The following is a 23,690-nucleotide window of genomic DNA, read 5'->3' on the forward strand; positions in this document are numbered from 1 at the left end:
CTCTGCCCACCCCAGGTCCATCCCATCACAGATGCTCGTCCCGTGTCCCTCGGTAAAGGGCTGGGGAGCAGGAGAGCCCAAGCCACACTCTTCACTGGAGCTGGGGTGGTGATTGTGGGGCCTAGCACCGTTGAGCTGGGCATGGGAGGCAGCCCCAGCCATGCTGGGGTGAGGGGGGCTTCAGCCTCACAGCCTCCCCCGGCGAGTTGAGCAAAGGACAAACCCTCACCCCGCCCCACCTTCCCTTGGAGGGGGTCTCGCCACGGCCCAGCACTGGGGCACGTTCGGGATGCCCCAGGCGCGGGGGGCCCCGGGCTCTGTGCGCGCTCCCCGTCCCTGCCTGGGGCTCGGCTGCGGGGGAGCCCACGGACACGAGCTCCATCCCGTGGGCAGCGGGGGAAGCGACGGACGAGCTGCGGCCGCTGCAACGGGGCTGCGGGGGAGGACCCCCCGGGAGCCACCAGCCCCGTCCGCGTCCCCCCCCGCGCCCCCCGACCTCGCCCCGCACCGGGACCCCTCGGCCCGTCACGGGACCGGGACCGGGATCCTTCCCGAGGGATTGGGGGGGGGGGGGACACACGACACGCTCCACAGAACACTCCCCCCACTCCAGGCTGAGCCACGCTCCCGTCTTTAATCGCGGCCAAGGAGCCCCCGGCGTGGAAGGGGGTCGGGGGGTCGCGCGGGGGGTGCCCACGGTGGCATCGGCTCTGCTTCCCACGCACAGACTGGTCTCAGGGCTCGTACTGCAGGTCTGTGGCGATGAGCAGGAAGCCCTGCAGGGAGCCAGGGTGAGAGGGGGGCTGTGGGAGGACGTGGGGGGCGCGGGGCCGAGGGGACCCAGCACTCACCTCCTGCAGCGAGAGCCGGGGGTTGCGCAGGCTGAGCCCGTGCGGGGTGGGCAGCGGGACGCCGGCCTGGAGCCGCTCTGCAGGGAGAGCAGGGCATGGGGAGACCCTGGGCAGCCAGGGGCAGCTGGGGGACAGGGGCAGGATGGGGACAATACTCACTGTTTGCCCAAGGAACCCCAAAAAGCCACAGCCCGAATTTCAGCAGGGTCTCCAGCCTCTTCACCTGCGGGACAGGCAGCCCCTGAGCCCCCGGCTCAGCTCCCCTGCCACGGCTGCACCAGCAGTGCTGGCCTGGTACAGGGGCTGCAGCACCTCCAGCTCCCCCTCAAGGGTGATGCCAAGTCCAAGGCTCCCCTCAGCTGCTGTCATGTCCCTGACACAGCCACTCACCTCCACTGGGCCCACATTCGATGTCACCTGTTCCACACTGAGCCTGGAGGGTGAGAGCAGGGTGAGAGGCAGGGACAGGGACAGGGACAGGGACAGGGACAGGGACAGAGACAGGGACGGGGACAGGGATGGGCTGGGAGCCCAGCAGAGCAGATCCAGCTGAGTATCTTAGCCAGGGTATCAGTGCCAGGGCAGTGGGCACAGCTGGGGACCAGGGGCAGGATGGGATCTGATCAGGTGATACAGGACCCAGGGAGGCAAATGACTGGAGATAAAGAACGGGAAGAACTCCCTGAGTGTGTCCCAGGGGAGCCCAGAGCCAGCACGGGGCTGGGGACTCACCCCCTCAGGCTCACGGTGCTCCCGAGTCGGTTCCCAGTGATGATCGGCTTCCCCGTCACGTTGGCATCCTGCAGCAAGAGATGTTGGAAACACCAGGGCAATGCCCTGCAACCCTGCATTGCCCAGCAGTGCCACCCCAGCACCACCCAGCATGGCTCCAGCATCTCCCAGCGTCACCCCAGCACCTCCCAGCATAGTCCCAGCATCACCCAGTATCGTCCCAGCATCTCCCAGTGTCACCCCAGCACCTCCCAGCACGGCCCCAGCACCACCCAGCGTGGTCCCAGCCCGGCCAGCCCCCTGAGGCCCCTCCACTCACGATGTGCAGCAGGAAGGCCGGGGCACGGCTGCCATTGGACAGCACCACGGAGGCCTCAGCAGAGCCGTAGAGGGTCCCGTGCAGCGCGTCAGGGCGGCAGGAGAACAGCGGCTGCCGACGGGCCCAGAGCTGCAGCTCCATGGGCTGGTCTGGGTAGAGCTCCTGCAGCTGTGGGGAGCAGGGCTGGGCTGGCACGGAGCCACGCTGGCACTGCCAGCACCAGGGGCACGAGTCCAGGCTCCCAGCTGGCCCCCACCACTGTGCCCCATCACTGCCCCGGGCTGGGTGCAGGCAGGGTGGGCAATGTGCCCCCTGTCCTGTCTAATCCCTCCTGCACCCCCTTCCACCCCTGTGCCATCCCACATCCCACCCCCACCTGCATCTCGTCTCTCCTGCACTGTCCCACGTCCCATCCTTCTGTGTCCCACCTTTTCTGCATCCCACCCTACCTGTGTCCCATCCCATGTCCCATCCAGTCCTGCCCCATGTCCCCCTGTGCCCCATCCCACCTGCACCCACCTGTGGGGAGAAGAGCCCGATGCTCTTGGTCCTCAGCTGGAGCGGGAACCGCCGCGGGAGCTGGAAGGCAGCAGAGGGGTCGGGGTGCTGAGGCCGTGGGGTGCTGAGGCTGTGGGGTGCTGAGGCTGTGGGGTGCTGAGGCCACAGGGCCCAGGGGGGTGCAGGGACACCCTGGGGACACCCTGCTGGGGGCAGCTGTGTCCCTACCGAGTCACTGGAGATGTTCCTGCGCAGGACCCCGGCCGTGAAGTACGCGAAGGCAGCTGAGTTGGCGACGAACTCGCTGAGGGCCAGCAGCAGCATGGGCTCGTGTGCCAGGGGCTCGTGTGCCAGGGGAAGTGTTGTGGGCACTGCTGTGGGCACTGCTGTGGGCACTGCTGTGGGCAGTGCCACGGGCAGTGCCATGGGCAGCACTGAGAAGGGTTTCTGCTGCCAGTTGCCCACCCTGAAGAACTCCCCCTGTGCAGAGACTGACGTGAGGCTCAGCCCAGCTCCCCCCACCCCGTTTCCAGGGACCCTGGGGGTGGAATTACCTTGAGGGCGATGTCCCCGTGCTCGGCTGTGATGGCTGGTGGCCCCAGCAGGGACAGGTCGATGGCCACGAAGGCATCCAGTTGGGTGGTCACTGCAGGGACACGGCAGTGGTTGGGGGAGCCAGACCACCAGCCCCGTTCTGCAGCCCCAGCTCTGCTGACATGGGGGTGTGGGCATATGGCCCCACAGCAGGGTCCTGCAGACCCTGCCGGCCATCATTCCCCTGCCCAGTCCCCCAGGACCACTCTGCCCAGCCCCCTCCTGCTTGGCACCCATCCTCAGGGTCCCCTCACCCACCTTTCATTTGCTGCAGGGCAGCCTCCAGCTTCTGGACACCTCTGTGGATCTGGAGGCAGATCTGGAAGCAGAGCAGGGCATCAGCAAGCCCAAGGCTGGGGGTCCCCAAGCTGCTCACTGGGCCCACCATGGGGGTCACAAGGACACTGGGGCAGGGGCCAAGCACCCACCTGCTTGTTGAGCTCCCGCCGCAGGACTCCCTGGAGCAGCGGTGCCAGCAGGTTGTAGAACCAACTGCGGGGCACAGCGGGGTCCTCACGTCACCCCGGGTGCCCCCTCCTCCCCCAGCCCACCCCCCAGCTGGGGGCAGGGCGCAGTCCCCACGTGTGAGGGACAGGAGGGCAGCGGGGGGCTGGCATCACCTGTGTCCGCGGTGGAACTCGAGGTGCAGGCGGGTGCCACGGACGTCACAGCCGTCGCTCCAGAGCGTGGGGCGGCCGCTGCCGTCCTCCCCCAGCCCCAGCACCGCCACCACGGCCACGTCACGCACACGGAGCTGCAGGGAGCCCGTGTCCTGGCTGGGGACAGAGCGGCTGAGCACGGCCACATCCCTCCCTGAGGCACCCCGAGCTGCCCAGGACCCCCATCCCGTGCGGGGCGAGACTCACATGGTGCCCAGCTGCGCTCCCCACTCGGCGCTGAGCCCAAAGCTGGCTCGTCGCAGCCTCAGCCTCAGCCCCACGTCCTTGGCAAAGTCCACGGAGGAGTCATTCAGCTGCAGCTCGTAGATGTAGATCCTGCACGACACGGGCAGCCTGGGCTCACGGCTGTGCTGGGGATGTGGCCGTGTGGGGACGGGGGGGAATGGGGACAGGGATGGGGACAGGGGTAAATGGGGACAGGGATGAATGAAGACAGGGATGGGGGCAGGGGTAAATGGGGACAGGGATGAATGAAGACAGGGATGAATGAAGACAGGGATGGGGGCAGGGGTAAATGGGGACAGGGATGGGACAGGGATGGAGACAGGGATGGGAACAGGGATGGGGACAGGGGTAAATGGGGACAGGGATGAATGAAGACAGGGATGGGGACAGGGATGAATGGGGACAGGGACCCTGTAGGAGGCTCTTACCGGGGCACGGTGTAGGTGAGTGTCCCCAGCAGAGGGCTGTGGTAGGAGCCGGTCAGGTTCAGCTTGTGCTCCTTCTGCAGCAGCGACTGGAGCAGCTCCAGCCCAAACTGCCGGCCTGGGGCAGAGCAGGGGTTTGGAGGAGGGTGCCAGGGAAGAGCTGGGCTGCTGGTAAGGTGAGCAGCCAGGTCCAGGACACCCCTCCAATCCCCACCCCAGGTGTTCTGGGCATAGCCCCTCTCTCCCCGCTGCCCAGTTCCCCCACAGGTGATCAAGGCAGCAAGACCCACCGAGCTCCAGCGCCCTCGGCGTGAGCCGGGCCGTGATGCCGGGGTTGGTGCTGGCCACGGGCACACAGGCAGTCAGCAGGAGCAGGAGGCAGAGCCTGGCTGGGCCGTGGGACCTGGAGGCTGGAGCAGAGGACATGGCTTCGTGACGTCTGGTGGCTGCAGAGACCCCGTCCCCACAGCAGCCAGGATTTATAGTGGGGCCGGGGAGCCGCGGGTGACATCAGCTCCTGCGCACACGCGGGGCCACCGTCGCACCGGCCGCCGAAAGCCCGACCTTGCCCAACGCCTGACTCAAAGGGGAAGCCGCTTCCCTCGCTGTTCCCACTCGTGCTGGCCGTGGGAGCGCAGGGAGGGAGGGTCCCATGCCATGCCCCTGTCAGCTCCCCACCACAGGGGCTGCTTGGGAGCCAGGGGCACCAGCCAGGGCACCCCACGGGGACCCGGCTGGGCCAAGGTGTCAAGGGGCTCTGGCTGTGCCCAGCCTGGGAGCTGCTATTTGCACAGAGCAGAGGGACGTGGAGAGTCCATCCTGGGGCAGGGGTCTGCACTGGGGGGTCAGGGCTTGGTCCACTTGCAGCAGGGAGCGATGGCTGTTCCCACTTCGGGGAGGGCTCTGGGGACTCTGCATGGGGGCACCCAAACTGCTGCAGAGGTCAGGGTGGCCAGGGCATGGTGGCAGCCCCCAGGACCATGCAGTGATGGGAAGGCTGGGACAGAGCGAGAGCAGAACTGTGCAACACCCTCCAAAAGTCCCAGCCACGGGGCAGAAGCTGCTCGTCCTCCCAAAGCCGCCGCCAGCAGGACTGACCCCACGCAGGGTGAGCCCCTCAGTGCCACGGGCTGGGGCTGTCCCCCTGGATCCAGCCTGGGGACAGCACTGAGAGACATAGAGATCCCCAGGGGGGACCAAAGCCTAGTCCCAGCACTCGTGGCTGATCTCACCAGGGGGACCACAGCCCCACGTCATGCACCTTACAGACCCCTCAAGAACAGCTGCCCCTTTGCCTGGGACCCCCAGTGCCACCAGCTGCAGTAGCCACAGCCCCCAGCACCATTCCAGAGGCCAGTGCTGTCCCCAGCCCCCCCAGTCCCACCCCCATGCCCACCACCAGCCCCTCCATCCCCAGGTGCCCACACCCTGTGCCAAGCCTCACCATGGCTGGTGGTGTCAGTGCCTGGTCCCACGGGTCCCGCTGTGGATCCCAGCTCCATGTCCCCAGGGCTGTGTGTGGCAGCTGGCTGCAGGGACCAGCTCTGACGCCAGTGTCCATCCTGGGGTGGCCAGGCTGGTCGGACCAGAGCGTCACCCCCTCCCTGCTCCTTAATCCCTTCCGGGATGAATCAGATCCCAGGAAAACAACGAGGGACCTGCCGGGGTGCAGGTGCCCGCGGGGCTCTGGCACATCCTGCTGCGGCTGCATCCGGCATCCTGGTGTGTCTTCAGGCAGCTCAGCCCTGCCAACACTGCTCCTGAGCCTCTGCTCCTGCTCACCAGCCATCCCAGCAGTGCCAGGCCCCGTGGCAGCGTCACCCCGTGTCCCTGTGCCACGCCACGGGGATGATGGCTGGGGCTGCAGCTCAGCTGTGGGTAACACGGGGCCCAGGACATAGACAATGGGACACACATTGTCACACACAGAGCTCCCTCCCCACGGCTCCAGCCAGAGCTCCCACATCTGCCAGCAGCAAATGGGCAAGGATGGTACTGGGGAGCACGGCTTGGAGGCGGCTGTTGTGCTGGGGGGTGGCCCCAGGACCCCCCAGATCACCCCCAGCCCGAGCAGAGCCTCAGGACCCCCAGGGCAGCCCAGGCTGTGCAGTGCAGGCCGGCACCAGGAGAGGGACCTCCCGTCCCAGCAGCAGCATCCTCCCTCCCGCCGGGGAGGGGGCATGGCAGGGGATGACAGAGCAGAGCTGGCTGGCAACGGCAGGGACACACACAATGCTGGGACGGACCCAAGGGCTGGTGTAAGGGTTCATCCCCAGGGGCTTGGAGCCCACGGCCCCCCCCGTGTGTCCCCTGCTGCTGTCACAGCTGGGTTGGCTGAGTCAGGCAGTGTCCTGGTTGCCCAATTCACCTGCCTCTGCTTGCCCCACTGCCACGGGGCACAGACTGGCTGGGAAAGCACAAGTGGGCACACACAGACACAGACACACGTGCACAGAGCTGCCAACACACCCAAATGCTGGTACAGAGGCACACACGGGGCTGGTCAAACCCCTCCAGCCCCAGAGACCCCTGTCTGTGGGACTGCAGTGGGCAGGAGCCCCCCAGGACATCCCATTTCCCCCCTGCAGGGCGCATCGTGAGTCCCGTGCCCATCAGCTGCGGGCAGCCGCACACCTCCCGAGGCGCTGGTGAGTCAGCTCAGGCCAGCACAGCTGCCCGGGGCAGCCCCAGCCCGAGGGCTTGCACAACCCCTGATGCAATTTCCTTCTCCCAAAAAACTTGTCCAGCCCCAGCCCTGCTGGCAGGGGTTGCACCAGGGCGAGCCAGAATGGCAGCAGTGGCAGCACAGGGCTCTCAGCTACTGTCCCTCGGGGCCACCCCCCACAGCATCATCCCCCAGAGCCTGGCACCCACAGCCTCCTGTAGCCTGGTCCCAGTCCCGGCACTGGGGTGACCATGGGAGCCCCAGGGATGCTGTGGGGCAAGGGCAGACCCATGCTGCAGAATCCCTGCTACAGGGGGTCACAGAGTCCCACATGTGGCACCCAGCACTGTCCCCTACACGTCATTGTCTCCTCCAAGGTCCCTGCCAGGGGGATGTGTCCCAGTGCTGCTGTATGTTCTCACTGCAGGAACCAGTGCATAAACCATCTTCCCTCACGAGCCTCCCCCTGACACCTCCTCTCTGAGCCCAGGGAGTGAAGAGGGAAGCAGGACATGGACCCCAGAGGAGACATCAGGCTCCAGGAGAAGCTCTGTGGGGACAAGGACCCCTGCAGCCCCCAGCCCACCGGGCTCAGCACAGCAGCACATGGCAGGGGCAGGGAAGTGGGAGAGTCCCCTCCCAAGCCCTCCGGATCCCACAGCACACCCACCCAGCCCTCACTAGTCCAGACAAGTCCCCAGACCCCATTCTACACTCCTTGGGGACACATCCTCGGGACCCAGCCCCCCCGAAGGCCAGGAGTGGGGGAAGAAGCAGAGGCACGCTGGTCATCAGGGCTTGTTTAATAACAAAACTCCAGCTATTGTAGAACAATATTCTCCAGCATCATTGTAATATACAATACGGGGAATGCTCTCAGCAATCTGAGAAGGATATGTCCCGCCGCCGCAGCACCCCCTGCCCGGGCTACACGGAGGGTACGGACCGGGGATGCGGGCCGGGGTCGCGGGGATGTCCGTGGCGGGTCCGGAACGGTCTCAGCGGCACAGGATGCGGTCGGCAGTGGCCATGCACGGAGCCTGCGGGAAACGGGCGAAGCGGTCGGTCAGTGGGGTCCCGGGGATGGAAACGGGCAGGAGAAAGGGACACCCCCAGCAGGGAGACGGGGTGCCGGCGGAGGGGAGGGTCCGCGGATCTCGACTGAGCCGGTGCAGCCCGGGGGGAAGCGCGGGACCGAGACGGTGCCGCCGGGCCCGGAGCGTCCGCACTCACCTCGGCGGAGTCCCCGACAGCGGCGGGGCGCGGGGGTCCGCGCTGCAGAGCCAGCTGCAGGTCCCAGATGTAGTCGATGACGTGCTGCAGCAGCTCCACCTTGGAGACCCGCCGGTGCCGCGGCAGCGTCGGTACCAGCGCCCGCAGCCGCGAGTAGCAGCCCTTCATGTCGTACAGCAGCGCGGCCGCAGCCTGCTCCGCCGCTCCCGGCGACGCTCCCGGGCCCGGCCCGCAACGAGCGGCCTCCCCGGGCCTCACCGCTTTCAGCGAGCCGCCGGGACCCGCGGGCAGCGGCGAGGGGGCGGCAGCGGCGACCTTCATGGCGAGGGGACGGGAGCTGCGGCGGGACCCTGCGAGCGGACGGCCGAGCGCGCGCCCCCGCCGCGCCACTTATAGAGCTCGGCTGGGAGGGGGCGGGGCCACGGGGCAGCGGCGGCCAATGGCGACGCGGCGGGGGCGGGGCCGGCCACGCCCACCCCATTCATTCCCGCCGGCGCCGCGGCGGGGCCGGGGGGGGCGCGGGGCAGCGGGGCGCGGGGCGCCGGCCGACACCCCTCGCTCCGACGCCTTCCGCGCCTCGCCCCGCGGTCCCGCCTCCCCGCCACCCTCGGGGTGCACCGTCCGCACCTCGGCCCCCCCGCAAGGCCTCCCGCTGCCCCTCCGGGCTGCCAGCCCCCCCGCGCCCCCCGCACCGCGCGGCTCAGACCGTTAGACGCCAGGGCCGTGACGTCACCCATTCATAAAACCCCGCGCGCTGTCAGCGCGGCGCCTCGCGGGCGGGCTCCATGGCGACGGCGGCGGAGCGGGGCCGGGGGGGGGACACCTGCGGCCCGGCCGGGGGCACCGGCATCCCACGGCGACCCGGCAGTGCGGGGACCCTCCCTGGGGGCAGTCCGTGCCCCGCGCCTCTGAGCCCCGGTTCGGTGTCCCCCCGCCTCGGAGCTGTGCCACCCGCTGAACCCCGGGACGGGGGTCTCCAGGCTTGTGCCCACCGCGTGGGAGAGCAGGGGAGGTTGTGGGGCCGCCCGGTGCAACTCGCGTGCGGCATGTTCCTGCCGCGGGGAACCCCAAGATGCTCCCAGCCCTGGGGCTTCACAGGGCAGCGCTGACAAAGCCCCCCTGCCAAGTCCACACGAAATGCTGCAGCAGCGAGCAGAGGGGAGAGTGGGCAGAGCAGCGGCCCCTACACACACTGCTGAGGTGGGCACAGACACATGGCTGGGCACAGGGACATCCACAAACACGTACACACGGGGAGATCCGTGCACAGACACAAGCCCAAGGATGCACACACCCAGAGATATGCCTGTGAGGATGCTCCCACCCAGCAGCACACACAGATGGGTGCACATACAGCTGCACACACACACATCTCTGTGTGTGCACCTCCTCTGCATGTTGTGCACACATCCACACCCCACCTCACACATCCACACCCCACCTCACACACCCACACGTGTGCCCTGGTGCTGCTGCATTGTTGGCAGCAGCAGCAGGAAACTGCGCCGGGCTTTGCTGTCAACAAGTGTCACAGAGCTGCAGCACCCTGGTGCCCAGCCGCAGGGGAAGGGGCTGCACTGCAGCAGTGGCACTGCTGGAGTGGCACTTGGTGGTGACACAGCCACAGGGACAGCCCAGACACCTTGTGCCCTTCCTCAGTGGAGAGCGTGTTGTGGGGGCCCCGGTGCAGTGCCCTTTGTGAGGGTGGGCTGGGGCAGAGCCTGGTGGGGCTGCAGTCAGCTGAAGGCCTTTGCTCCCAGCAGCCCTGGAGGGAGCAGGGATGGATTTAACCCTGCCAGCCTGGGCGGGGGGGCCACCTCCCACCATCCCTCCTCCTTGTGTCCCCCATCCCGGTGCGGTGGCGGTTCCCAGGGTGGGCATGGCGCTGGGGTCGCCCCCTCCATTCAGGGCTCGGCGGAGGGCCTGGCGCTGCCCGGTTCCCACCGCGGCTCTCAAAGCTGCTAATTAGCCCCCATCTGGCGGCGGTGGCCGTGCCGCGGCGGGGAGGCCGGCACATTGTGCACAGGAATGTCTTTCAGTGCCGCCGGCCCCGCGCCGCCAGCTGCGCCAACAATGCACCATGGCCAGCACCGGCCCCGAGCACCGGCCCCAAGCATCGGCCCCGAGCACCAGCCCCGAGCACTGGCCACCCCGGCTGGCGTGGGGAGCAGGATGGGCCTCGCTGCCACCTCGGGTGGACATGGCACGAGTGGCACAGTCACACCAACCACCAGCAGCCTCCACCCCGCCTACGGGATGGCCTCGCCCCAGCCCTCTGCACGCTGGGTGCTGGGCTGAGAGACGGGGTGCTGGGCTCAGGGATTCAATGCTGAGCTCAGGGATGGGGTGCTGGGCTCAAGGATGGGGTGCTGGGCTCAGGGATGGGGTGCTGGGCTCAGGGATTCGGTGCTGAGCTCGAGGCTGCCAGCGCAGCCCCAGGACGCTGCTCTGGCCACAGCTGGGCACAGGGCTGTGTCGGCAGAGACTGATGGCTTCATTTCCATCTCAATTCTGGGAACAGAGGCCTCGGCCATATGGCACCGGCCAGGCTGGGCGCCGCCGGGTGGCTGCTTCTCGCCGAGCTGGGGTTGCCCGGCAGCAGAGCACATCAAAGCCACCGGCCGGCCCCTGCCCCGCCGGGACCACACAGGGCACGGCCAGGCTGGAGAGGGGCTGCTGGGGGCTGCCTGTGCCATGGGGATGGTGGGATGGGGGTGGCCAGTGCCCCAGCCCCGGCAGCCCAGCCCCACACTCTGGCACGCTGGTCTCTGCAGGGCTGTGAGCAGGAGGGAAGGCAGCACAGGCACAGCCTGGTGCCTCCTGCAATGAACACGACTCCCAAACCTGAGCTGCTCCTACCCTGCTGGGCTTCTGTGCAAGTCCCCTCAGCCCATGCCCTCCGTGGACGAGCCCTGGGGGCTGTGCACAGGATGGTGCAGAGGACAGTGCTGAGTCAAGGCCTCCAGCACAGCTGGAACAGGGCTGGGGCCTGAGAAAGCCCCTGCATGTTCCCCTCCCTCCTTCTCCCTTCCCGTCCCTGGCTCCATCCGCTGCAGCCCAGACCAGCTGGAGCCAGGCAGCCCTTCCTGGGATTTATTCCAGCTTCCTGCCCCTCCTGGCCGGCCAGGGCTGGGGCTGCTGCCGGGGCTGGGGCTGCTCCTGGGGCTGGGGCTGCTCTCAGGGCTTGGGGTGCTCTCAGGACTGGGGGTGCTCTCAGGGCTGCTCTCAGGGCTGGAGGTGCTCTCAGGACTGGGGGTGCTCTCAGGGCTGCTCTCAGGGCTGGGGGTGCTCCCAGGGCTGCTCTCAGCCGCTTCCTCTCCGTGCTCGGAGCTGTCACTCCCCATGCTGCAGGGCTGCAGCTCTCACTGCCAGACCCCACCACAGCCAGACCCCCCTGGCCCTGCAGCACCCAGCAGCCACACTCGAGCTTGCAGTGGGGAGGCTCTGTAGGGCTCTGGAGACAATCAGCCCCAGCGTCCCCCCATCCTGCTCCAGGCATTCACAAAACCATCATCCCACAGACTGGAACTGGCACCCAGAGGTGCCACCTGCACACCCCCCAGCTCAGCCCATCCTGCCCTGCTGCAATCCCAGGCAGGACCCTGGCAGGAGACGAGGGTGCCCGGGCGCCTCCTCACCTGGCTCACTGCCCCGAGGGACCCCTGAAACCCTGGGGGAGGTGCAGCAGCACAGGCTGGCTCTGGCCCTGCCCCAGCTGGGTGCAGCTCTGTGGATGGAGGTTTCCTGCCCGAGCTTCCGCAGCCCCCCCCGGGCTGGAGGGACCCCGCAGGCAGGGGAAGGTGGCGCAGACAGCGCGGAGCCGACGGAGCCCAGGGGCCACGGCCCAGCTGCAGCACGGCTCTGGCTTCTCAGGCAGCTCCTGGCAGCGCCCAGAGCGCTTCCTTCCTCCCAGCTGGCCCTGGCCGGGCAGGGGGAGGGACAAGCCCTGTCCCTCTGTTCCCACCACACGTACCCCTGCCACAAGCATCCACAGGATGGGCAGCAGTGGGGCACCAGCCCCACACCAGGGGTACCATGGGCACCCCCCAGCCTGCTCCTGCACCCTGTGGGCACGAGGCCATGGTGCCACCAGCAGCCCACCACTCAAAGTTGGAGGATGCAGCACCTCGGGGACGAGGTGCAGGGGCGTGGGCAGAGGGGCTCAGAGCGTGGCAGCGAGCGGGGGGCCAGCCCAGGCCGGGGCTGTGCCCGGGGCAGAGCCAGAGCCCTTTCCACAGGACACTGGAGGTTGGTGAAATCACATCTGGAGTCTAGACTCAGCGACTCCGTGGGCTGGGCCTGGCTGCCGCTGTGCCCAAGCCCCGCTGCACACTGTTTGCTTAGCTGGAGGTATTTAATTGGAATTAAAGTGGCCTCTCTTGTTTGTGTGGACAGGGCTGCTGGAAAAGGAGCTGTAAGTCATAGAAAACATCTGTAGGAGGCTGCGAAGGGTCATTAGATGGCAGAACACGAGGCGCCACTTTTAGTGCTCGCAGCCGACGTGGGGATAACGGCTCAATACGGCTTTTGTGGACGGGCTGCCAAGGCAGCAAACTGCTCTGTTTATTCTGGCAGGGGGCAGGGCTGGAGGGACTCAGGATCCTCCCTCGGCACGCCTGCCCCGAGGCTGGGCACGGAGGGAATGGCCGGTGCTGCGGGATGGGCGGCAGCAGCCCCCGGGAGCCACAGCCCCTGCCGCAGGCTACAGGCTGCGCCTTGCCCTGCTCTGGGGTCCCCCAGCTCCTTCCCTGAGCCCCAGCTCGCTGAGCCCCCCGTGCAGCAGAGCCAGAGCACATCCCTGTCCCTCTGCTCCTGCCCCCCGATCCCCACTCACACATCCCACAGCGGGGCCAGACCCCAAGCTCAAACCCACCAGGGGCTCAGAGACTCTAAATCTGGTGCTGCAGAGAAGGGGGGGGGGGGGAGGCTGAGGGCGGCCAGGGGATGGCTGAGTGCTGGAGGAGTGGGAGGGGGAAGGGGAGGGTCACTTGGAAGCAGCCAAACAACGGCCAACGGCCCCACGGGGGAGGAGGAGGAGGCATCGATCCTTCAGCTGGCAGCCCAGCCCGGCCCAGTCGAGCCCTGCCAGCCCGGGCCCAGCTTCTTCCTTCAACACAATTTAATATGAGAGAAAGCAAACGCACAATACAAAATTTAAAAACGGGTCTGTGGTTGCCCCAGCCCCAGGAGCTGCCCGGGCAGGGGCAGGGGGGCAACGTGGCACACATCGATACCCCACCTGGGCGGCTGCTCCCACACACACAACACGATGCTCTTGCACAATTGGTTCGTGGTCTGTCACTGGCAGAGGGGCTGGAGGGGCCCAGCCCAGCGCTGCCGGGCTCGGCCCGGGGACAAGGTCACTTCTCCTTCTTGGAGGCTTCTGTCGGCTCTTCTTTGGAAGCCCCTGGCACCTCCTTGGGGGTTGAGCTCTCCTCGTAGCTGAGGATGAGAGGGACAAGAGGGAGGAGTGAGCAGGGCCAGACCCTCTCTGGGGACAGATCTGTGTCTGAGCTCCCAGAGCACCATCAGCCACCCTGGTGCCATGGGGCCAGTTAGAGGGGGTAGCCACAGTGAGACCATCGCCCTGGCCCAGGGTCTCACTCCTCTGGCTGCAAACCCTGGCACCAGCCCCAGGGCCCAGGCTAAAGCAACCCTGGAGTGCTGCCTTCCAGTGGCACAGAACCAGGGCAGAGCTCACCCCCTCTGCCCCTTCACAGACCCAAAGAGTGGGAGAAAAGCCATCACAGTGAGAAGGAGGAGAAGGAGAAGGAGAAGGAGAAGGAGAAGGAGAAGGAGAAGGAGAAGGAGAAGGAGAAGGAGAAGGAGAAGGAGAAGGAGAAGGAGAAGGAGAAGGAGAAGGAGAAGGAGAAGGAGAAGGAGAAGGAGAAGGAGAAGGAGAAGGAGAAGGAGAAGGAGAAGGAGGACCCTGCCTGTGCCCAGGGAAGGGGCAGCCAGGACCAGCCCCTACCTGGGCAGAGCGACAGACAGGGCACCGGGGCGGTTGCTACATGGCGCTGGGGCTTTGCTGCCGGCGGCGCCGGGGACACGACAGCTTCTGCTGCATGGAGTCAGCCAGGCTGGCCGGGGAGCCCGACACCGTGGGGAAGTGGGTGAGTCGTGGGGTGTGTGGCAGGATTTCAGCAGAGGATTCATAGCTGCAGGAGAGAGAGGAAGCAGCAGGGGAAAGGGGGAAAGACAAGGACAGAAAGGAGAGGGGAGGGAAGAGAGTGAAAAAGCAGAGGAGGGACCTCGGCAACACTTAGAAGTACATAAAGGGTGTGTGTCAGGAGCATGGGGCCAGTCTTTGTTCTGTGGTGCCCAGTGCTGGAACACAAACAGCTCCCCTGGCACAGGAGAAGAAAGTCCTTTGGTGCTGAGGTGAGGGAGCCCTGGCCCAGGCTGCCCAGGGAGGGTGTGGAGGCTTCTTCTTGGGATGTTCCCAAACCCCCCTGGACACGTTCCTGAGCCCCTTGAGCGAGGGGAACCTGCTGTAGCAGGGGCTGGGGCTGCAGCAGCTCTGCAGGGCCTTTCCCACCCCCCGACTCTGTGACTGTGTGCTCCTGGGTGGGAGGGGGGTGGCTGTGGGGTGAGTCAGAGCGGCTGCAGGATCCCAGGTGCACAGGAAGGACGATCCCAGGACACCCATCGCCTGCAGCAGCGACCCACAGAGCCAACATCAAAGGAGGCCAGGGCAGGTGCAGCAGGAGCCGGCCCAGCTGGGAACACACAACCCCACGACTCCCAGGGAGGAGAAGGAGGCCAAAAGGGCACCCAGTCAGGGGCTGGTTTCCCTCTAAGTAGACTGGGGGGAGCACAGCCCTGCTTTGGGATGGGTGCTCATAGAATCATTCAAAGGCTGGAAAAGCCCTTGAAGCTCCTGGAGTGCACCCTTTCCCCTCACCCTGCCCAGCACTACCCCACAGCCCTCAGCACCTCAGCTCTGGGATCCCTCCAGGGCTGGGCACTCCCCCAGCTCCCTGGGCAGCCTGGCACAGGGGCTGACACCCCTCTCAGGGAAACAGCTCTGCCTCAGCTCCAACCTCAACCTCCCCTGGGGCAACTTGAGCCCCTTTCCTCTTGTCCTGTCATCTATTAGTGCAGAGACCAACCCCCACCTCACCACAACCCCCTGTCAGGGAGTTACAGAGTCGTTCCCTCCCTTCCTCTGCTCCAGTCAGAGCCCGTCCTGGAGCACTGCAGAGAAACTGCTGCCAGGCTGGTCAGGCCCCGCTGCAGGGCTCAGAGGGACAGAGCTGCTCCCTGAGAGCAGCCAGGCAGCTGCCTGCAGCAGGGCAGGCTGTCAGAAGGGCTGGAGGCCAGCAGCACAGCACAGCCCCCTTGCTCTGCAGCCACAGCCCTGGGGCAGGGAGCGAGCTGTGAGCCAGCGGGAGGCTGGGATGTGCTGGAACCAGCCCTGGCTGCTCTCACTCGCAGCTGGATCCCGCCCCCTCCTCCCCCACCCGCGGGCCCTGGGACACAATGGCCGAGTCTCTGGGCTCCAGGTGTGTGGTTCCCGCCCTCCCCTCTCTGCCAGGGGCTCGTCACGGTGCCGGGAAGGATCCCAGCAGCTGCCTGGCAGCGTGTGGAGACACGGAGCTGGAGCTGGGGCCTGCCCAGCACAGCCCAGCCCTCCAGCTGTGCCCGAACGTGGGAACATCTGCACTCCCCAGCAGCACAACGGCTCCTGCAGCCCCGGCCCAGGCTCACCTGAACATTTCAGTTACTTCTCCCTTTGCCAAGGCCACGAGCAGCGGGAAGCCGATGCAGGCGGGGACCAGGTAGAGCAGAGCAGGCTGTGGGGAGCAAAGAGAGTCAGCCCAACGCAGCCCTCGGCCCTGAGGACGGGTGTGGGCTGAGCTGGGCCCGTCACCCCTGCGCCCAGAGCACCTGGCTGGGTGCTGCTCAGCGTTAATGCCTCAGGAAACAGCTTTGAGAGCCCAGTCACAGCTGCAGCAGCACAAACCCCACATTGTGAGGACCCAGGGAGAGCCTCTGTGCAGGGCAGCGACAGCCCCCCTGGGCTCCCACTGCTCTCCAGGGACAGCTCGGCTGCAAAGAGCCACAAAACCAGAGGGCTGGGCGCTGCCATTGGAAACACAGCTGCCAGAACCAGCCTCTCCTCAAAACAGGCCTCTGCTTCAGCCAGGCACGAGGGCTCTGGGCTGGGGAAGTACAGACAGGCACTGGAAAAGCAGAGGCAGAAGGAATGCATCTCCTTTCTTTTCCTGGCACACTGCAGGAGCCTCGTGGCCAGGCTGGTGTGTCCTGCCAGGGCTGTGCAGCTCACCTGGGCGTGCTTGAAGATGTGCATGATGAATATAGTCAGGCCCAGCCCGAAGATGTAGGCCACAAAGCTGGTGTAGAAATACGTGTGCGTGTTCTTCTTCAGGCTGTAAGAAAAGGGAGCAGAGCCCAGTGACCTCAGGGCTGGGATGGAGCTGGCCCAGCACTCTCAGCCATCTCCCCAGGTCCAGATGGGGACGAGGGGCTGAGGAAGGGAAGGAGACACATGATCCTGCTGCTGGGAGGCTACTGGAGGGGGAGGAACCAGTGCTGGGACCCAGGGAGAGAGTCCCACTTTCCCAGGGGAAGTACGGGAACCTGCTCTCAGCACGGTGTGCTCAGTGGCAGGGCAGGCTGCAGGAACTGGGAGTCCCAGCAGGTGCAGGCAGGACGTGGGTGGAAACACCTGGAAGAGCTGGCACAGAGCAGAGGGTCTGTGCAACAGCAACAGGGCCACCAGCCCCAGCCCAGCCTTCCGGGGTGGAGCAAGCACTGAAGGCTACACTCAGTGGTGAGGACAGGCCCTGGGCAGCAAGGAGCTGCCTCCCTCATCAGCCCAGAGGCACCAGCACTGCCAACCACCCACCCAGCACTTCCAGGCACCCATCTGCATTCTCCCCAGGTGCCAGCACTCCTGACTCTGTCCCACGTCAGCTCTGTGGCACGGCTCTCTCCTCCCTCCCCAGTGCCCACAGCCAGTGAGGCTCTGTGGGGCTCTTCCATGTTCCCTGCCCTGATGTGCATCCAGAAACACCCCCTTAGCTCCAACAGCTCACCCCCACGCTCAGGACTTACCCCCAGAGCCAGCCCTGCTCAGGGCTGCCCTTCCAGGAGCTGCTCCCCACACCCTCAGGCCAGGCTGTGGAGACCCCACACCACTGCACTCTGCCTTCCCCTTCCCTTTCTTCCTCTCCCAAAGCAGCTCAAACACCCTGCACGACCCAACGTGCCAGAGACCCCCCGTCTCCCCCTCACCTGATGTCAAACCGCAGCAGCAAGGCAATGAAGATCCCTGCGGGGAGAGGGGGAGGGTGAGGGCAGCACCCGCAGCAGCGCCGTGGCCGGGCCCACAGCGCCCTCTGGTGGCAGCAGCCACAGCCACAGCCCCCGCACAGGGGAGAGACCCCCAGACCCCCCGCAGCCCGTTCTGCCGGGGATCCCGGCCACAGCCTCCCCCTGTGTCCTCACCTGGAATGACAATGTCTCCCAGACCCAGCATGGCGAAGTTATCGGCCTCCAGTCCCTTCTCCAGCAGGTCCTGAGGGAAAACCACTGCCAGGGGGAGAGAGAGGAACAGTGAGGGATGGGGGTGTCTGAGCAGCCCCCAGGCCCTGCCCTCAGCCCCCTCCTCTCTGCAGCTCCTGGCTTCTGCTTCCTGGGACAACTCTGGGATGGGAAAGTGAGGGGTTTGGGTTCAGCCCCATGTGCAGGTCTCAACCCCAAAGCCCTGTGTGCTCCACAACAGCAGAAATTCATCCTTCCTGCTGCCTGGTTGCAGCTCTTCATTTGTTTGTGGGGATTTTTAATGAGGTGAACTCCCACTCTCAGGGGCTGCAGGACAACCCAACCAGCTCAAGGCTCTGCAAACCATTCCCCTCCAGAAGCTCAGCCCAGCTGCCTGCAGCTCCCTCGGTGGCAGCAGTGCGAGAGGCCAGCAGCAGGAATCCTCCTGCACACATCCCACCCTCGGAGCCAGCCCCAGGAGGTAGAGGGATGGAGCAGGACACACAACAGACAGCCCCTCTTCCACCATAGGGCAGGGGCAGGACACACAACAGGCAGCCCCTCCTCCAGCACAGGGCAGGGGCAGGACACACAACAGCCAGCCCCTCCTCCAGCACAGGGCAGCACCCACTCACGTTTTATTGGGGCCTCGAAGGATTTGGCCACTGTCACCATCACGTTGGTGCCAAAGACCTGAGGGCAAGCAGAGGAGTCAGGGGTGAGCACAGCTGCACAGGGACACTCAGCTACAGCCTCACCTCAGGGCCTGGAGTCATTGAATTGTGGGCAGAGCAGTCCTGGAAGTGAGCCCAGTACCCGCCCCCTGCAGGGAGGCCCAGGGAGTGCTCAGCCTGGAGGAGGCTGAGAGCTTTTTCCCTGAGAGGGGTGTCAGCCCCTGTGCCAGGCTGCCCAGGGAGCTGGGGGAGTGCCCAGCCCTGGAGGGATCCCAGAGCTGTGGAGCTGAGGTGCTGAGGGCTGTGGGGTAGTGCTGGGCTGGCAGGGTGAGGGGAAGTGGTGCACTCCAGGAGCTGCAAGTCTCTTCCAACCAAAATGATTCTGTGCTTGACTGTGTGGTGCAGACCCAGCTGCCCTGCAACAGTCCCACAGAGATCCCTCCCAGCCCTGGGCTCTCTAAGCCAGAGGTGAAAAGAAAACACACTTGCAGAGCCACATTCTGCCTCTGCTTGACTGTGTCACCATCCCCAACACATCCCCCTGGGCTGAGGAGTGGAAATCCTGCCTGACCCGTGTGCCAGGCCTGTGGTGCCCCTGCCCCCCTTACCCAGAACACGTCGTAGATGAAGAGGCCCCCAAGCAGGATGCAGCCAGTGCTGACGTTGTTCAAGTGCAGCAGCTCCACCCCGTTGAGGGAGAAGGCCAGCCCAAAGAGATTGTTGGCAATCCAGTGCTGAGAAAGATGGGAAAGGGAGTTTTGGGTACTGCTGCAGGTGCTGAGCTGGAGCCTCAGGACCCTGAAGGGGCTGATCCAGCCCAGCCTGGGCCTCGCTCACCTTGCGCAGCAGGTACCAGACGCCCACGACGCTGCTGAGGGCCAGGCACACCAGATCCTTGGTGTCAAACTCGTAATTCACTATTTCTGTGGAGCAAAAACACAAAGAAGTGAGACTGAGGGCAGCCTGGGCAGCTCCCCTTCCTGCACGGGCAAGGGTGAGCCACTGCCCCAGCACAGACCTCAGCACTGGGGTCCTAAACCAGGGGCCTGCACCCACAGACCTGCCCCAGCCCCTGGTAAACGCCTGCAAGCTGCATGTGAGCCCTGGCAAGCCCAGCCCTTCTCCTCCAGCCAGAGCCTGCCACATGGAGAGCAGATGGGAGCCTTCTGTCAACAAGGAAATTGGATTCAGCCACTGTCTAAGGCAGGGAGAGGCAAATCTTCTCCCTCTTCCTGCCTCAGTTAACTCCTGGTGGTGTCACTAGGAGTGTTCCCTAGCTGGGAAAGCTACAGGGCAGGATATGTAGCAAAGCATCTTCCACCCCAGATCTGAATCAGGTCACTTCAGGCAGCATGAGAGAGTCAGCACTGTGCTACCAAAGGAGCTTAAAGGCAGGCAGTGGATCTTCCACCAGCCACAGCCCTGTTCCTCCAGCACCCTGGGACTGCTTTGTGGGGCTGCTGCCAGGCAGAGGCAGCACAGAGGGAGAGCGTCAGCTGTGTGAGGTGACACAGAGGGCAGCTCCAGCCCTGCAGGGACACTGTCCACAGAAGCACAGAGCAGGGCAGCAAGAGGCACATCTTGGAGAAGGTTGTTTCAGTGGGCTGAAGGTCAGAATACCAGGTGAGGAAAGAACCAGAGGAGTAAAGGCAGAAAGCACTCGAGGGCTCAGTGAGCAACGAGCCAACGTACCCTCCTTGTTGTCCCCGGAGCCCTGGGTGAAGAGCAGCTGGTACTGTTTGTTGGGGAAATTTGCAGGAAAGAATCTGTTCATCATGGGGCTGAAATGAGAGGTGCAGAGAGAGCAGTTTGACAGACCCCCCCTGGGACACCCTGCCCAGCAGCTCTGTGTGACAGCATCAGGGCACAGCCACCAGCCCACACACCCCCAGGACAGGGCAATACCAGCTCAGGGGCTGGCAGGAGGCCCAGCTACAGCCACCAAGCCACAGACACAGCCCCTCAGCCCTCTCAGAGGTCTGATGTGCCCACACAGGACAGTCCCCACATATGCTCCAGGGCAAGAGGCACAGAGCATCACCAGCAAGAAGGGAAGACCCAGCAGAGACCACAGCAGGTGCCCTCCAGCAGCCCCCTGGGCACACAGAAGGGCTGTGGAACAGCCCCTGGAAAGCAGCTGGTCCCCAGAGCTCAGCAAACAGGAAACCAGGTTCAGTGTTTCAGTTACTGAAACAGCCTGAGCTTTCAGCACCCTGTGCCATGCAGCAAGAGGCTGGGGACGCTCCTGGGAGCTCCAGTTGCCTGTTTCAGCCACCCCAATAAGGGGAATGGGGGTGCTGAGGAGCTTTCCCCTCCACAGAGCAGCAAGGGCTGTGCCAGCCACCCCTCCCAGGGTCAGCTGGCCTTGTCCCACCATGGTGGGCACCCACACCCCCCTGAGCTCTACTGTGATGCTGTACAGGGCACTGGGTCACCAGGATCCCTGAGACTTTGTTTCCTCCACAGGGAAGGGCTCACAGCACGCTCTGGGCTCTTCACACTGCCACAGGACAACACCCTAAAAGCTGGGACTTGGCTCTGCTGTGAGGTAAAGACGCTCTAGAACCCTCCCAAGACACTGGGCACCCCACTGTCTGGCAGAGTGGGCAGCCTCAGGTACCCCCAGGTCACTGTACCTGATGGTGTGGGACAGGGCCAGGATCCCCAGCACAAAGAAATACATGGAAAGCAGAAGATTGATGTACTCTTGAGAGAATATCTGCAGGAGAAAGCCAGAGAGGGGTTAGTTACAGCAGCAGCCTCCACATCTGCAGCCCTTCAGGTTGCTGGTGGTGCTCCAGGGAGATGAGGATAGGTGGGATAACCCACATTCCTGCACTGCTGCTGGGGAAGGTGTTGGCACCAGCCACGTGCTCCTGGAACAAGCACAATGGGCCTGTGAGCTGCTGGGGTCAAAAAACAACTCCTGTGCTGCAGAAAGGAGGACAGAGCATCCCCAGCACGTGGGTTGCAGAGCCAGCACTGCAGCCCAGCACAGCCTGCTCTGATTCTGGGAGGTGGTACAGAACTCCTGCCCTCCAACACAGCCCTGCCCTGCAAATCACAGCCTGGCAGCACAGCACAGGGCACTCCAGGGCCCTCCAAGCTCTCCTGGGTGTGGGAAGTTGGGATAGGAATCGTGGCAGGTCGCAGATGATAAAAACCATTGTTACAGCCTCATTCCCTCAGCCCCTCCCCAGCATCCTTGTGTTCCAGCCCCTTCCCCAGCTCTGGCCATGCTGCAGCCCCTCAGTGTTCCTGTGGCAGTGAGTGAGGGGCCCAGCACTGAGCACAGCCCTGGAGCTGCAGCCTACCCAGGGCCCAGCACAGGGGACAATCCCTGCCCTGGGCCTGATGCCACACTATTTCATCACAGTAACTGCAATGGGCAGGGAAGGGACTGTGGACTGAAATATTATCAACTTTGCACCTCAAACCTCTTTCCCTGGCCAGGAGCACCCTTCTGCCTGGCAGGAGACAGTGACACCCCAGGCCTGCAGCCAGGACAGTGTGGGGAGCACAGCAAGGGGCACAAGGCAGCAGCCCCTGGCACCTTCTGCTTTCAGTCTTTGCCCATAGAGCTCAGGAGTGAACCGGCAGCTCTCCAGAACCAACCTCTGCAGCAAGGGGCTGTGATTGCTCCCATGCTGTGCCAGCCTGGGGGAGTGTTGAGGTGCCCCATGTGCTGACACCAAGGAGCTCCAGCCCTGCAGCCTTAGTCACTTTCTGGCCAAAAAGAAAATCGAGTCAGACCCACTCTGGAAGCTCCTGAGCAGACAGGGAGGGGGGCAGGGATCAGTAGCCACCCCTCACTTACTTTAAAGAAGAGGTAGAGCCCCAGCAGGGTGCAACTGGCCACGATGGGGAAGCGAGCGGCATCGCGGCTGGTGATGGTCTCCGGCATGTCTGAGGAGTTCTGGGGGGAAAGGAGAGGACAGGAGTGCATCAGGAGGTGAAGGGTGGCAGCTGTGAGAGGGGCAGGGTCCCCACGGGCTCTCAGGAGGTGGGGCTGGGCCACAGCTGAGCCTGACATGGAAGCAGCAAAGCTCACACTCCTCTGTCCCAGGGCTGCCACCACTTACAGCTTTTTTTCCCTCTTGGAGAAGGGAAAAAGCAGCTCTGCCCTGGCACAGTTCCCTTCTGCCCCTGCTCAGAGGGTTGCTGGGCTCCCTCCCCATCTGTGCACACCATATGGCAGCACCTTCCCAAGGACACCGCTCTCCAGTTCCCCTTCTGTCCCTCACCTTGCTCTGGGGACGATCCTTGTGCTCAAAAGCCTCACATTTATAAACCTGGGGATGCCAGGAGCCCCCCCAAAACCATCAGAGTCCCCTGACATGAGGCTTAAGGGCAGACAAGGGGCTTTAAAAACCAGGAATCATCAGACTGTGTAAAATAATCCCCTCCCAGGAGCTGCAGGGGCAGGACAGGGGAACAAAGCTGCCGCCGAGCCCTCCCACCTCCGGCAGCTCCCGCACGAGTACGAGGGGCAGCCATGAGGCTTGCGGCAGCCGAATCGATCAGGATGGTGACATCGGTGCCGGAGAACACCCCGGCACAACCAGACCCGGGATGCCCAGTCCCGCCGGGGCCCGGCCGCTCCGCTCTCCTGGGACCGAGGCACACAGCGGGGACCGAGGCCTGGAGACCGCAGAGGGTCTCGGGGGCGAGTGCGGAGGGCCGCCGGGCCTGGGCTGAGGGGGAGCCCCGGGAGCCGCCGGGCCGAGCCTGGGCTGAGGGGGAAGCTCCGGGAGCCGCCGGGCCCGGGCTGAGGGGGAAGCTCCGGGAGCCGCCGGGCCCGGGCTGAGGGGGAAGCTCCGGGAGCCGCCGGGCCTGGGCTGAGGGGGAGCGGGTGTGGGGGGGGCAGCCCCGGGGGTACCTTGCTCTTGGCGCAGCTGACGGAGCGCAGCGCTCCGAAGAAGATGGGCAGCAGCGCCATGAGGACGAGGCTGCCGTAAGCCAGCGCCATGCCCTCGGGGGTGGCTGGCGGGCGGGCGGCCGCGGGAGCCCCGGCGCCGGCGCTGCCGTTGTGCGCCGCGGCCTCCTCCATGGCGCCTGCTGCCAGCGCCATCCGCTTCCGGCCCGCGCGCGCCAGGGACACGTCCCGCTGCCGGCCGGAAGTGCGTCACGCGCCCGTGGCCACGCCCCCGCCCGCCCGCGGCCGCGTCGCCGGGAGACGGCGCGCGCCGAGGGGCCCGATCCTGTGTCCCCGCACACACGGGTCTGCGCCCCCTGAGCCGCCGCGGGACACGGGCCCCAGCTCCCCTGGCCACAGCCACACGGT

The 23,690-nt window shown here is 65.3% G+C and overlaps 3 protein-coding genes across 4 annotated transcripts; all 3 read right to left on the bottom strand.

The window, feature by feature from the left end:
- Positions 1 to 664: 664 nt before the first annotated feature.
- Positions 665 to 5,826, bottom strand: LOC133626990 (bactericidal permeability-increasing protein-like). Its single transcript, XM_062009440.1, has 16 exons — positions 5,769 to 5,826; positions 4,615 to 4,734; positions 4,328 to 4,442; positions 3,861 to 3,989; positions 3,615 to 3,770; positions 3,423 to 3,486; positions 3,253 to 3,313; positions 2,955 to 3,046; positions 2,629 to 2,880; positions 2,422 to 2,481; positions 1,903 to 2,070; positions 1,584 to 1,651; positions 1,242 to 1,284; positions 1,011 to 1,074; positions 852 to 928; positions 665 to 776 (listed from the first exon to the last, which is right to left on the bottom strand). Exons 1-16 carry the CDS (start codon positions 5,824 to 5,826, stop codon positions 735 to 737), a joined length of 1,569 nt encoding a protein of 522 aa, XP_061865424.1. The 3' UTR covers positions 665 to 734.
- A 1,948-nt stretch (positions 5,827 to 7,774) lies between these two features.
- On the bottom strand, positions 7,775 to 8,574 carry ID1 (inhibitor of DNA binding 1). Its single transcript, XM_062009181.1, has 2 exons — positions 8,223 to 8,574; positions 7,775 to 8,029 (listed from the first exon to the last, which is right to left on the bottom strand). Exons 1-2 carry the CDS (start codon positions 8,541 to 8,543, stop codon positions 7,988 to 7,990), a joined length of 363 nt encoding a protein of 120 aa, XP_061865165.1. The 5' UTR covers positions 8,544 to 8,574; the 3' UTR covers positions 7,775 to 7,987.
- Positions 8,575 to 13,323: 4,749 nt separating this feature from the next.
- Positions 13,324 to 23,480, bottom strand: HM13 (histocompatibility minor 13). Of its 2 annotated transcripts, XM_062009072.1 has the most exons (13): positions 23,286 to 23,480; positions 22,224 to 22,322; positions 21,043 to 21,125; positions 20,099 to 20,187; positions 19,244 to 19,329; positions 19,015 to 19,140; positions 18,368 to 18,425; positions 17,697 to 17,780; positions 17,484 to 17,520; positions 16,513 to 16,615; positions 15,933 to 16,018; positions 14,194 to 14,380; positions 13,580 to 13,664 (listed from the first exon to the last, which is right to left on the bottom strand). In XM_062009072.1, the coding sequence occupies exons 1-12, from the start codon at positions 23,475 to 23,477 to the stop codon at positions 14,230 to 14,232; spliced, it is 1,194 nt and encodes a 397-aa protein (XP_061865056.1). In that variant the 5' UTR covers positions 23,478 to 23,480; the 3' UTR covers positions 13,580 to 13,664; positions 14,194 to 14,229. The 2 variants fall into 2 exon arrangements, with proteins under 2 accessions (XP_061865055.1, XP_061865056.1); XM_062009071.1 differs by lacking the exon at positions 14,194 to 14,380 and having other exon boundaries at positions 13,324 to 13,664.
- Positions 23,481 to 23,690: the final 210 nt, after the last annotated feature.

This window comes from Colius striatus, chromosome 16 (genome assembly GCF_028858725.1).
Source record: "Colius striatus isolate bColStr4 chromosome 16, bColStr4.1.hap1, whole genome shotgun sequence".
Taxonomy (NCBI): domain Eukaryota; kingdom Metazoa; phylum Chordata; class Aves; order Coliiformes; family Coliidae; genus Colius; species Colius striatus.